Source organism: Pipra filicauda, unplaced genomic scaffold, assembly GCF_003945595.2.
Source record: "Pipra filicauda isolate LSUMZ 115617 unplaced genomic scaffold, ASM394559v2 scaffold81_size6448238_pilon, whole genome shotgun sequence".
Classification (NCBI taxonomy): domain Eukaryota; kingdom Metazoa; phylum Chordata; class Aves; order Passeriformes; family Pipridae; genus Pipra; species Pipra filicauda.
The window spans coordinates 193,635-207,637 of NW_024104998.1; the positions used below are offsets into that span (position 1 = coordinate 193,635).

The following is a 14,003-nucleotide window of genomic DNA, read 5'->3' on the forward strand; positions in this document are numbered from 1 at the left end:
CAGTGAAGCTTCTGAAGGTGACGTGTCATGTGGAGTGGATGAAGCATGAACTGTTAAGCTCACTCAGAACAGATGGAGCCTTCTGGTAGTGGTTCCCAAGCAGTAGGTAGGTGAGGATCAGGGTGAAGCAGAGGGACAGCTGAAGGCCCTATGATGTTTTTTAGAGCTGTTAGCAAAGTAAACACATGTGTTCATCCACATTTTATTTAAAATCGGTCTGGAGTCACCGCATTATTTATCTTAAGAACATGTTATCCAACCGTCAGAACCTGTGTTTAGTTACAAATATTTGTTTAAAAAGCGAGCTGTTTTTCTGAGTGTGTTGGAGATTCCAGTGAAATTCAAAGAAAAACCATCATAACAATATTTTTCCAGGTTAGAAATGTTTGAAAGGATTGGTTTGCTCAACATTCATCCTAGCTTTGGTTTTATACACACTCAAAGAATTCAGGTTTTTATAGAGCCAAAGACTAAAATTCTTTTAATTTATTTGCATATTTTATGCTACATCAGAAGAAGAATTATGACCGAGTCATGAAAGCGTTGGACAGTATCACTTCCATTAGAGAAATGACACAGGTGAGTTTAAAAATATTTATCTTACTTAATCATTACTTCTAGAACTTGAAAAATGTTTATATTGGCTGCCTCTGGTGGGTCAAAAAATCAATAGTATCATCTCTTTCATATAGAGCTGTAATAATATTAAAATGCGTGTTCAAAATAACTAACTTAGAGTATCTATAATGGCAGTCAAGTAAAAGTGGTGGAGTAGAACTCTGATCTTTTGAAGTTTAAATTAGAGATAATAACAGGAAAATGGAACATTGTAATGAGATAATCACCAACTGCTGCATTTCTGGAAATATTAAAGCCAGAGTTCTTTACTGCCAAAGCAAAAGAAATTGATTTTGTGACAGTGTTCTGAATGATACCTTTATTTCTATTACAGCAAAACACTTGATCAGCTAAGTATAGTTGGATACTTGGAAGGTTGGGTCTCTTGGGATTACTGACATTTATTTCAGTAGCATATCTGATAGTTGTATTTCTGTTTATTGTTACGCTCCTTTGCCAGACAATCCAGATGATTATAGCTGGTTGTTGAAATCTCTTCTGTATATCTTGCTTTTCCAACTGCTATATAAATGTATCCTCACAGCAGTTTTTAGATCTTGCTCTAAATGTATTCACAAAATACTTTGGGATTCTGGATAAAAAAATATAGAGAGATGAATAAAATAAATAGAAAATTAAAATTTGTATATTTTTGTTAATTATATAACTTCTTGCAAAAAATTTAAAAATCAGGGATTTCTATTACTTCATATGTCTTTTAAAAATAAAAAATAATCACCATTTTGTGCTTTTTTAATGTTAAAATAATTCTTGGACTGATGAGTTTTAAAAGGATGCTTTGGACTGTAATTGAAATCAAGAAAGGTTTTCAAAGGAATTATATGACATGGTATTTTACCATTTTATACTGTAAAAGAGTTAAAAAAGCCCAAAGTGGATTATTTTTGGGGTATTTTGAGAGACTTAATTTTGTGAAATTCCAGTCCAATTTCTTAATACAAGAGCTGAACAAAAATAGATGTCTTCTGCTGTTCTCCCTGAGATCACCAGTGTTTGCTATAATGTAGTCATTTTGATGCTAATTAAATGCTTATTATTTTACTCCAGGGGAAATAATTGCTGTATTAATTCTTGTTGTTGTCAAAACACATTTATAACTCTAGTATGCTGTATATGAGTAAAATTGTGATTTAAACCTAATAATGAGTCCCATGTATTCATTTTAATTGATTAAATCATGGGCACTGTAACATCCAAAATTCATCCTAGAAATAAAGAACTTATTTACTCTTTTCTAGGCACCTTACTTGGAAATAAAGAAGCAGATGGATAAACAAGACCCGCTTGCACATCCTCTTCTACAATGGTATAAAGTTGATTCACATGAGATAAAAATTATTGCAGTATCAACTGTAATGTATAATTTACACTGCTGTAATGAATAAATTACACTGCTCAATTATATTTGAGCAGTGTAATTTGGTATAAGGTCACCCTAAGAATTAACATCAGTATTTGCAACTGCAGTTGTTCTGGACTGTTTCTGGATCTCATCTGGGTCCTCTGATCTCACTTTCTAGTTGAGGTTTGGTCTACTTCCATCTGATAGGTTTAAAGGCCTGCAGCTGGGTGCATTATGGTGGCCATTCATAACACATTTTTAAGAAAAAAAGGTTTGTTTTGGTTACCATGTCTAATTGAACTGTTTCTTATTTTAGGGTTATTTCTAGTAACAGATCACATATTGTGAAGCTACCAGTGAATAGGGTAAGTGTCTGTGCGTTCTCTATTATTTTCTTATTTGTCATGGCTTTTATTAGCATTTTAGGTGAGAGTCTCTTAGCGAAACATAGGTGTGTGCTTCGAACTGGTTAACTCCATTAGCAGACAAGGAAGTGAAAGAGGCAGTTTCAGGTCATGATTTTTGGAATATCTGAAATAGGTCAAGGGAATAATGTTCATAAAAAGCCTATTTGAGGTAACTAGCTCAAATACAGGTGCCTACCTTGCAGTCATCTGACACTGAGTGAGAAGAACATCACTATTTGTTTTGTTGCCATATAGAATATTAGATACAGAATTGTACAGAAAGCAGTGCACAGAAACACGATATACCAGGAAATTCATATATAAGTACACCTTTAAAAAAGTATGGCGCTTGAATTTTAGAGGGATGTGTGCCTCCGATCCTCTGATTAAGGGCATAGTAATCTGCAGCCTTCTAAACAACCTTAATTCAAAACCTACTCTGATCAGAATACCATAATGAAATTGTTCAGTTTAATTACTAGAGCCAATCACCATAACTGGTCTACTCTGGCCTCAAATCGGGAGGCCTGGAGACACACCATCTATAACGCAGCTGTCTCCTTTGAGAACACACGCAGGATCACTCTCGAGGAGAAAAGGCAACGCAGAAAGAATTGTGTTCTGTAGAATATACCACCTAAAGAGTCTCTCTGCTGTGCCTTTTGCAATCGGATATGTCTGTCTCGTATTGGCCTCATAAGTCACCAACGTACCTGTAACAAATGTGGATAGAGCCTTCCCAAATCTTCGTTCGCGAAGCCCAGCCATGATGATATGACTGAAATGTGTTTCAAAAATTTCCCCATGTTTCATAAACTGAAAGATATTTTTACTGTTTGATTTCAGCTGAAACTGAATTATTTCTGCTAAGGAGACCAATTGCATCTTAGTTCATGTAGTTATTTAGATGCAGTTATGTATTGTGTGAAACAGCATGATATCTTAAGGTCTATTATCAGGGAAATACAGTAGTTGCATTTTTAACTTTTCTTCATATGTGCACTCCTATTTTACAGCAACTAAAGTTTATGCACACTCCCCACCAGTTCCTACTTCTCAGCAGTCCACCAGCCAAAGAATCCAATTTCCGAGCTGCTAAAAATCTCTATGGAAGTACCTTTGCATTTCAGTGAGTACACATATTCATATTAATCAAAAGTTATCAAAATGCCATGCTATTTTTTTGTTCTGGTATTTGAGATTTGCAGCTGTGAATCTACTGTTTTAAAGGATTTCTGATTTCATTTTGCATTTTACCCTTTGAGCTTTAACGCTTTCTTTTTCGTTTTATTCAGTGGTTCACACATTGAAAATTGGCATTCCATCCTGAGGAACGGCTTAGTTGTTGCTTCCAATACGAGGCTGCAGGTAAATAGTAGACAAAATAGATTTTAATTGACCTGTGCTTGATTATGTACTAGCTTTGGCAGCTTTTCAAGAGGTTTAGTTATAGTAGTCATATAGGTGGAAAAAGAGATGATTTCAAATACCCTCTTGTTTCCTGGAAAAAGTACTTTTCTGATAAAATTAAGATAAAATAATGTGTCTGCTAAAATGTCTAGAAAATCCCTCTGCTGGAATCAGTGTTTCGGTCTTACATTGCAGAGCAGCACCTCCCGGAGGCTTCACTCGGTACTGCTTAAAACCAGTGACAAAATGTAGAGCTGCCTAAACTATCTCCATGTTATAGGATCCAGGAACATGCTAGATTTACAGGAACTGTGTTGACAGCACCTTCTCTGCTCTTCTGATTTCTTTGGGAATGGAAGCATGGAGGTCAGAAGGGATCAGCTGCAAACCAGTTCTCAGACTGTAATTGTCAGGAGACCACTATTACAGAGCAAAGAAGGCACTACAAGAGGGACTGGGGAGCTCTAATGGAGAGTATTTTAGCATTGTGGTTTTGAAAACTCTTCTCCAGTGCTGAGTCCATGTACCTTGGAGGAGGATCCCAGGGTGCTGACTAAGGATTGGGATATAGAAGACACTGAAAAAAAGGAAATGGCTGTTCATCATAGTGGTTTGGTTGTTTTTATTAGTATCTTTGGAAGATAATTCCCCAAGAAAGCAGGATTTACACACTAAAATTCACCAAAGTAAACCCCTTTGTTTATACCTTCGTTGTTAGTATTGCTCAGGGTTGAGATACTGGGAATAGTAAAGCCCTGTTTTATGTAAGTCATCATTTTTATCTCTCTCACACACCTGAGACACATCCTGAGATGAGTTCATCCTGTCTACTGTGGTACCAACCAGTCAGGAAAACTATCTACTCACCAAGGATTCTGTACAACATTGTAAGATCTGGAGGAGTGAAAACACATGTGCATACTCCTAAGAGAGCTGTGCCACATTGTGGAGGCTGTGTAAATATCATTTGGTCAGAGGAAAGAAATAAGGGTGAGCATGACTGAAGCCCCATGGTCATCTAGGTAGGACATCTACCTAGGTAGGAGATACTGGGTTCTCAAAAATGAGAAGCCGCTTGGTGTGTTTTCATTAAAGGCACTTCTGTATAAAGCAGTCAGATCCTGGTGAAGTGAAACCCTTACTTTTCCCTTTCCAGACAAGAAAATGACTGCAGGGCTAATAAAAAAGTTCTCGCTTTTGTTGCTTAGCCAAAGCTTCATGACATGGAACAGTGATGCTGATGCAGAATAGTTTTCCCTTTCCTCTGTTCTTTTCAGACGTCTGGTAGCTTTATGGCTAAAGCACAGTCCTGCACTGATGGGAGATATGCATGCCTGAATTGGCCCAGGCAAAAGCTAGATTGAACCCATTCCACCAGTACTCATGCTGAACTAGTGACTAAATTTCTCTATAGCATATGGCTAGTATCATCACTGTCTCTTAATTTCTCGCCTTAAAGAAAACAGAAGCAGCTGTTGCTGCTGTTGATTCACAGAGGCTGGCCTAGGCTGTGCTTCCTGACAAGGTTTTGATGTGAGACACATGCCAAGGTGTATTTGGCAATGCACAGAAGCACCCTCTGTAGGCATCCTCCATAGTAATGTTAGATTTAAAAACAGGAAACACAATTTTAACACAATATAGAAATCTGATGTATAATTATGGTTGTGCATCTGGCCATGCTATACTATATATAGTATTATAATTTTATACTCAGGACATGTTTTTTTAAATATTTCTTTGAACACCATTAATTACCTTGCAATAAATTAGTACAGTCAGGCAGATGTTTATCTACACTAGGACAGGGACAGAGACAAGGCAGAGGTGTTTAATGCTTTTCTTGCCTCTGTCTTCAACACGGATAATGAACAAAGTTCCCTTGAACTGGAGGACCATGACTGTGAGAATTATCAACTCCCAGTTGATCCTGAAATTGTGTGGGATTTGCTGCTTCAGCTGTGTCCCTACAAACTATGGGGCCTGACAGGATTCATTCCAGAATCCTCAAATTGCTGCTGATGTCATCATAAAACCTCTCTAGGTGGTTTTTGAGCGGTCTTGGGAATCCAGAGAGGTCCCAGCTGACTGGAAGCTGGTGAACATTGTCCCGATTTTCAAGAAAGGCAAGAAGGAGGACTCTGGAAACTACAGGCTTGTCAGTCTCACTTCAGTGCCTGCTAAAGTTATGGAGAAGATTATTCTGGGAGGTATTGAAAAACACCTGGAGGGCAATGCAGTCACTGGTCACAGACAGCACAGCTCCATGAGAGGACAGTCTTGCTTATCCAACCTGATTTCCTTCTATGACAAGGTAGCCCACACAGTTGATCAAGGGAAGCCAGCTGATGTAATCTTTTTGCATTTCAGTAAAAGCTTTCGATACTGTCTCTCCCAGGATCCTTCTGGACAAAATGTCCAGTACACAACTGGATAAACACATCATGTGGTGGGTGAGCAATGGGCTCACAGGGAGCACAGAGAGTTCTAGTGAATGGGGTGACATCCGATTGGCAACCTGTCACCAGTGGGGTTCCACAGGGCTCCATCTTAGGCCCTGTGCTCTTCAACATCTTCATAAATGACTTGGACACAGGACTCAAAGGGACACTAAGCAAGTTTGCAGATGATACAAAACTGGGAGGAGCTGTTGAGTCCCTCAAAGGCAGGGAGGCCCTGCAGAGAGACCTCAGCTAGTTAGAGCACTGGGTAATCACCAGTCATATGAAGTTGAACAAGGGAAAGTGCCAGATTCTGCACCTAGGACAGGGCAACCCTGGATATTTGTACAGACTGGGGAATGAGATGCTGGAAAGCAGTGCCAGGAAAGGGACCTGGGGGGCCGGGTGCCCTGGCAGCCAGGAGGGCCAACCGTGTCCTGGGGGGCCATCAGGCACAGCATCGCCAGCATGTCAGAGGGAGTGATTGTCCTACTCTGCTCTGCACCAGTGCCGCCTCACCTTGAATATTGTGGCAGTTTTGGTCACTGCAATATAGAAAAGATATTAAGCTACTAGAGAGTGTCCAAAGGAGGGAAACAAAGATGGTGAAGGGCCTTGAGTGGAAGCCATATGAAGAGCGGTTGAGGTCACTTGGTTTGTTCAGCCTGGAGAAGAGCAGACTGAGGGGAGACCTCATTGCAGTCACAGCTTCCTCCCGAAGTTATGTTAGGGGAGGTTTAGGTTGGATATTAGAAAAAGGTTCTTCACCCATAAGGTGGTTGGGTGCTGGAACAGGCTTCTAGGAAACTGGTCACAGCATCAAGCCTGACAGAGTTCAAGAAACATTTGAATGATACTCTCGGGCACACGGTGTGACTGTTGGGAATGGTCCTGTGCAGGGCCATAAGTTGGACTCGATGATCCTTGTGGGTCCCTTCCAAATCAGCATATTCTGTGATTATGTGATTCTGTGACCTGTTCCTATAATTATTATTTTGTCCAGGTAACCAAATTAATGCCACATAACCACTCTGCTCTTTTTCAGCTCCATGGTGCAATGTTTGGAAGTGGAATCTACCTTAGTCCATTGTCAAGCATATCATTTGGTTACTCAGGTGATATTTATAAATCATCTAAAGTTGGAGAAATATAGGGGGGTATCTTATTCTACTGCTTTTCTTACCAGCTTCACTGTTTACAATACTGTATTCAATTTTATCTTTGTTGACCATGGTTTAATTTATTCAAAAAAGAGAAAATCTAAATTCACTTATTAAAAACGGTCCTTATTTTCCAGGGGGCTGAGTATCATGAAAGTGTGTTTGAAGTAAATATTAGCTAATACCGAATGCTTTGTGTAGTGGAGCAGGTCTTGATTATGTTGTGGAAATCCAGCTTTGTGATTTTTGTCAGTATCTGCCTAAGTCCATCTAACTTTACCTATGGATTCATGGTCTTTTATGACCTGATCTGACAAAACAAATATTCATCAATAAACATGTTCAACCTTGTATATTTAAGAGTATTCCCAAGTATCACCATGTCAGGATACACAGAAAGTGCCAGACAGTGTGTTTATTTTAGCCTCAGAAGGGGAGAAAACATAATTTGTCTCACTAGTGAATCCAAAAGGGAGTTGTGCAGAGTTTTCTATATAAAAATCAAATTATAAATAGAAACAAGATACATGGAATGTGTCTATAAGAAATTAAAGAGTTTTTAAAATATGCTGAATTTTATTTTGGGTATGTGGTATTTACCATTTCCTCACATATGAAAGTGAAGGTATAGAGCTGAGTGTGTGTTTGTGTGCATCTAGGTAATTTTGACTGGTTTAGTTATGCTTTCTGACACTCAGTATTTTGAGGTAATGTCACAATTCATTTTAAGAGCTCAACATGTTTGAGCTACTATTTGTGGAACTTCAACATCAATTATTTTTAACTACACTTTTAGCTTTTCAGAGATTACACGGGTATGGGGGCTCACTAAAAGTGCTGGTTACAGTATCATTATCTAATAAAATGCCTTTCTTTTTGCACAATGCTGTTTTGTCAACTTCAACACGTTATGCTCCTCTCTCTACCTGATTCCTTCCATCCTGTGTCCTCCAGAAAGGAGACCTGTGTTCCCATCAAGTGTGTAGTCCTTGATGCTAATAAAAACTATGGAAGAGTCCTACATGTCCTGTTCCTTCAAAGAATTAGACTTCCCTCATAATTCAATCTGTGTTTGAAAACTGCCAAGAAATGGAAGTCTTCAAGACCAGGCTGGATAGAGCTCTGAGCAACCAGGTCTAGTGGAAGATGTCCCTTCCCATGGCAGGAGGGCCAGAACTAGATGATCTTTAAGGTCCCTTCCAACACAAACCATTCCACGATTCTATGATTCTGTGAAATGTGGGATACTGGAAAGGCAAGGACATCCATAGTAGCATATAACACAGGAATTTTAGATAAACCAATATGAATGAGATCTGAAGCACAAAGATTTTTGAGATGGATATTGGATCCAATGTTGACAAATGACTGACAAATGATCTAATATTTTTGAATGTAGATAAGGGAATCAAACCAAGGTAGATTTCAAGATTTAAGTGACCTACTCATAAAAATTAATGAGACTGTTCATGTAAGTCTATGTAGAGTGCTAAAGATTAATATCTAAAGTTCTTCTCTTGTGATTTTGCTGTCCCATCCACAGTAAATCAGACTTACTTCATCCCAAAGGTCAGTTAGACTCAGGACATGCTGACCTGTAAAGCAACCATGTAAGAACATTCCTGATCTGAATTCAGTGACATTTAAATTCATGTTTATCTCCTTTTGCACCTACGTGATGCTAACTGGACTTTGCTAAGGTCTTTGCAATACATGCAGAGGTATTGGTAACTTGTAGGATTACATTGTGATTTTCTATGACAACGTTAAGTAGCTTATTGGGTGCCATGCAAAGGACTGTGATTCCCACTGTGGTTCTTGTTTCTTTCTTGCACTTAACTTTTCTTATTACAGTGTTTATATGCCAGGGTATCTTACATGATTTTAATATTCCTAGGGATGAACAAGAAGCAGCAGAAGGTGTTAGCTAAAGATGAACCAGCTTCAGGCAGTAAGGGCAGTAATACATCACAGGTATGATACATCAACCATCTCTGGAAGATTTGTGGGTTTTTGAGAACTTAGCAGCTGAGAAGGAGGTAATATTTCCTTTGTGCAAACTAACAGTTTTATTTCATTGAATTGAAATCAACAACTTCAGAGACTGCAAACATCAAACACAGCCCAACTGCTTTAGTAAAAATTTACAGAGTATATTGCAGGTCTTGTGCCCTTCAAGAATTTAGGAAGAGAATGAAAATGAAATACAAATTGCATTATGATCCTTAGCAAGTCCTTACTTTCTGAGTTTTAGACTTCCAGAAGAATGATGCAAAAGAACTTGAGAGTGCTTCTTGCTTGAAAATTAGTAGCATTTAATTTATAGCATGTCATTTTTTCTTTTTCATGTTTTTTACATATGAAACCATTACAATTCTACTTTATCTAAAGCAAACTCACAGCATCTGTGTGTAAGGCTAAATTTTGAGAAAGTAATCTTATGTCTGTCTCCCTGGTTAACACATAGAAACTACAGAATAATCTGGCTTTGAAGAGATATTGGTATGTCACAGCAGAAGCCCTCAGAAGTAGGAAGGCCAGTAAAATATCAGGGTGGTAGCCAAAGAATTGATGATCAAATTCACCTTTTTTCTTTTTTTCTGCTACCAATTTTTTTATCAATAGCATTCTGATGTTTCTGATAGCATTATTCATTCTGTAAGAATTAGAAACTTTTGAACGTTATTTTTCTGGATAAAGGAGTTCAAATCCCTCCTACAAAAATCCAAATGAATAATAGAATCATTTTTATAAATTCTATTACATTTAGAAATAAAACAGAAAAATTTTAGGAAGACTGCCTCTGTTCATTTATAAACCACTGAAAACAACAGTCATCTACTTTGTTACTTCTTCACTCAGTTTGTTTTGCTGCACTAACTATGTTTTCTTGCTTTTATATCTCAGTCACAGAAGAAAGGACAGCAGTCACAATTTTTGCAAAGCCGTAACCTAAAATGCATAGCCTTATGTGAAGGTAAGCTGAAGGCCCTGGTGAAACTTTTAGTCATGGTCACAGGATGCACAGGTTACTGGATGCAAATCAATGAGACCTTTAGTTCCATTATTGGTTGTTCAGGTAAGAGACTACTTATAGGCCTATGAGTACTTGCTCAACAGCAGACCTTTATATCTCAGTTGAGAATGTTTCCCCTCTTTAAACAAAACCTGTAGCACATACTGAATTTTCATGGAATAATTATATGCATTTGGAGTTGTTAAATTTCATGCCATTAATGATTGCCCAATGCTCCAATCTGTCTAGATCATTCTAAAAGGCCTCTTGTCTCTCCAGAGAACACCACCTCCAAGTATGGCATCAGCAAACTCAGTAATGGTGCATTCACCTCCTGCATCCAGGTAGTTTATAAATCCATTGAACAGAACTGGCCCTGGAATGGAGCCCTGAGGACCACCACTGGTGTGTCTAGTCACCAGCCAGTCTTCACTACAACCCTTTGGGCTCAGTCCCTCAGTCAGTTCTTCACCCAGTGCACCATGAACCTGCTCATCCCACAGTTGGACTACTTGTCCAGAAGGATGCTGTTTAAATGAGTTTTGAAATCTTTTCAAATACAGATTGATGGTATAGCTTCTAGTTAGCAATAAGAAGCTTTCTTGCCTGTGTTGTCCTCATTCTGCTGGTAAACAACCTATCGTCAAATACATTGCTGTTTTCTAAACATTGAGCAAGTTTTGGCAAGCTTTTTGAACCCCTTGAGTCATAATTGCTATGGTTAATTGTTTTAAATGTTTGGTAGTATTGCAAATCCAAAATTTGCCATATAGCAGTTTCAGGCGTTGTCTTAAACGTCTTGGTTTTGAATCAGCCATCATTATACACAAATATCTGTTCCAAAGGCTGATTAGTTGTCTTAATAGCCCTAGAACTTTTTAAAATTATAAATATATTTTTTAATCTTTCATTCCATTTAAGAACTTGCTCCCATACATCAAACATCTGTGTTTTCTAAAAGATATATTTTGGACACAAAAATCAAATTCATCTTTCTATTTGTACTAGCAGCCATCTCAAAATCTGCGCCACACCCCAGACATGCAGTGGAAAACTACACATTCCCAGAAGCCTTTTTACAGTGTATAAAACCCCAAACCTTTTAAAGCAGTATTTTTCAGGCATATTTTCATCACTATGAAATTTATTCTTTCCCTGATAGTGATAACCTCACCCGATCTGCACAAACATGGAGAGATATGGGTAGTTCCCAATACGGATCATGTGTGTACAAGATTTTTCTTTGTGTGAGTAAAATCTTCATTTAACATTCAGCTTCATACTATACCTTTTTCCCATGTTACCTCCAATGGTTGTAGTTAAAGTAGATAAAAGACATTTCTTCCTAATTCTGTTCAGCGTCGCTTTATTTTTTATCTTCCACTGTACTTACATGTGTTAGGAAATGCGTGGATAAGCTAGTAACAAAGGTTTAGTAGATGTTTTGTTACAAAATAAATGAACAGAGAGTCACTAATTTTTCCCATTCGATGGCATTACTTCATGTTACAGTAAGCCTATCCATGTATTGTAAAGCATAATTTTTATTTGGCTGTGTGTATTTAAGCTGAAGAATTCATTAGCTTCCTGTCTGTGATGTGAGCATTTCCCCTTTCACCTAAGAGTTGTCCCCTTTGGATCCTACTGGCTTATTCAGCCTCAGGGTTCTAATGACAATGGTAGCCTTATCACCCTCTACTCTCCACAGTTTAGGATCTTAATATAGTGACCGTATAATGATGAAGCGCAGCAGAGTTTTTAATAGAAACATGTTAACATATGGAGTAAGAACTCTTGATTAGTGAAAGAAGGAGAGTTTGGGATGTTTTCCGGTAGATTAATAAAACACTAATTTGCTTTTATTTTCTGTACTTTTTTTTTTTTTAGTTATGAAGATGGTCAAGTGGGTGATACGAGTATAAACACACAGGAACCAAGCATTCATAAAGAGATTCTTCGAGTCATTGGCAATCAAACTGCTACTGGTTAAAAGGACCACTCTTATTTAATTGATGTGAAGCCTTCCTCAGTGTCAAAGCTGGATTTTGAACTGAAGAAGATGCAAAAAACCGAATTTATTATTATTATTCTAAACAAATTAACCATTTGAATACTTACTGTTTTCTTACTTAGTATTTCTTATCTCATCAAAATACCTGAGATGGTATCAATTAGCAACTGTAGGGGTGCAAAATCTATTATTATTATTATACTAAAACAATGAATAATTAAACAGGCATTTGGGTCACAATAAACAGACTTCAAAAAGGACTTTTGTGCTGATATTTTTATATTAAACTTCAATTGGAGGTTTTAGTACTGTATACTGGTATTTTAAATTTAGAATGACTGAATTATAGGTGAGAGAGAAGATTTTATAGCGGAGCACCTGTATTATGCAGGATACTTTGCAATAAGTAAAATATTCTCATGTTAAAACACAATAAAAGGTTGTCTGGAACATGTAAAATGAAAGGGATTGGTTACCTGCAGCTATCTTTGATTCTTTTTGTTTTACATAAATGCAGCTAGCATTTAGACTCAAAGGGGAAAGCAACAATACATTTTTTATTTACTGAGCGAAACAAAGCAAAAAGTAATGAATGTGTTAGTGTATGTTCAGCTTTCTTTGTCTTCTCTGGAAACACTGTCTAATCCATTACACAGGTCAGTTGCATTTTTTAATTATACAAGCCTAGCAAACACCTGGAAATCCTGAAGCTGTTAACTTCCTTTTTACAAATTTGTTTTTTATATACTAGATTTTACAGTTTCATTAGATCAACAAGGTTTTTTAATGTTTGCATCTTAACTTCAGTGAAACTGCTTTGTGGTTAACTTTATTCACATATTTTAAAGTATGTGCTGAATTAAGGCTTTTACATGGTTGAGTTGATTGTTGGTACATCAGAAAATATAAACAAATGCAAAATTTTACTCATTTTGTCTTGGTGAAATATTTTTGTTAATTTATTCCTTGGGGATAACAAATCCGTTCAAATCACTCTGTCTTTTAAACTAACAACTGTTTTTTTCAAAGTGAGCATGATGGCAACACAGATAGAGAAGGGCCTGATCTCCAAGGCATAAAGCATACCCTGTGCCCTGATGAGTGCCCTTGGCAGCCCTTGTAGTAGCTGTCCTGAAGAACCAGTCACACCTTCGAATATGGAGAGCAGTTCAACTTACCCATCTGTGCAACAACTACAAGCCACTTCAGAAAGCAAAAATAGACTGAATGCTCTATTATGTTATTTTCATAATAAAGATACTAAAGTGCCAAATAACAGCACAACAGAGCTCAAGTGTGTTTGTTTTTTTTAAACAGAACTGCATGAGATATGCTGAAATGGGTGATTCCTTCTTTCTAGGTCAAGCTACACTGCTGTATTACTTGCTGCAATTGAAGTGTCCTACGAGTAGAATAGTGATATTTGACCTAGGAGCGTATACTTGATGTATTTTAGCATTCTAGACTTATTTGTTGGGGAATTCAGTTTTTCAGGGTTCATGTGCAGACTTGTAAACCCAATTGTGTTTGCATATGCCTATTTTGCTATTATTTCTGTTGACTTCCCCCCAACATTT

General features: G+C 37.5%; 1 protein-coding gene across 1 annotated transcript in view; it reads left to right on the forward strand.

Annotated features, from left to right (window-relative positions):
• The window catches only part of PARP8 (poly(ADP-ribose) polymerase family member 8), a 127,263-nt gene extending 113,549 nt beyond the window's left edge, over window positions 1–13,714 (forward strand). Inside the window, exons 17-26 of the mRNA XM_027745666.2 lie at window positions 514–579; window positions 1,878–1,945; window positions 2,298–2,346; window positions 3,405–3,517; window positions 3,684–3,756; window positions 7,285–7,354; window positions 9,297–9,373; window positions 10,307–10,376; window positions 11,578–11,662; window positions 12,303–13,714. Of these exons, the coding sequence (XP_027601467.1) occupies window positions 514–579; window positions 1,878–1,945; window positions 2,298–2,346; window positions 3,405–3,517; window positions 3,684–3,756; window positions 7,285–7,354; window positions 9,297–9,373; window positions 10,307–10,376; window positions 11,578–11,662; window positions 12,303–12,405 (774 nt within the window). The 3' untranslated portion in view covers window positions 12,406–13,714. The remainder of the gene's footprint in view (window positions 1–513; window positions 580–1,877; window positions 1,946–2,297; window positions 2,347–3,404; window positions 3,518–3,683; window positions 3,757–7,284; window positions 7,355–9,296; window positions 9,374–10,306; window positions 10,377–11,577; window positions 11,663–12,302) is intronic.
• Window positions 13,715–14,003: the final 289 nt, after the last annotated feature.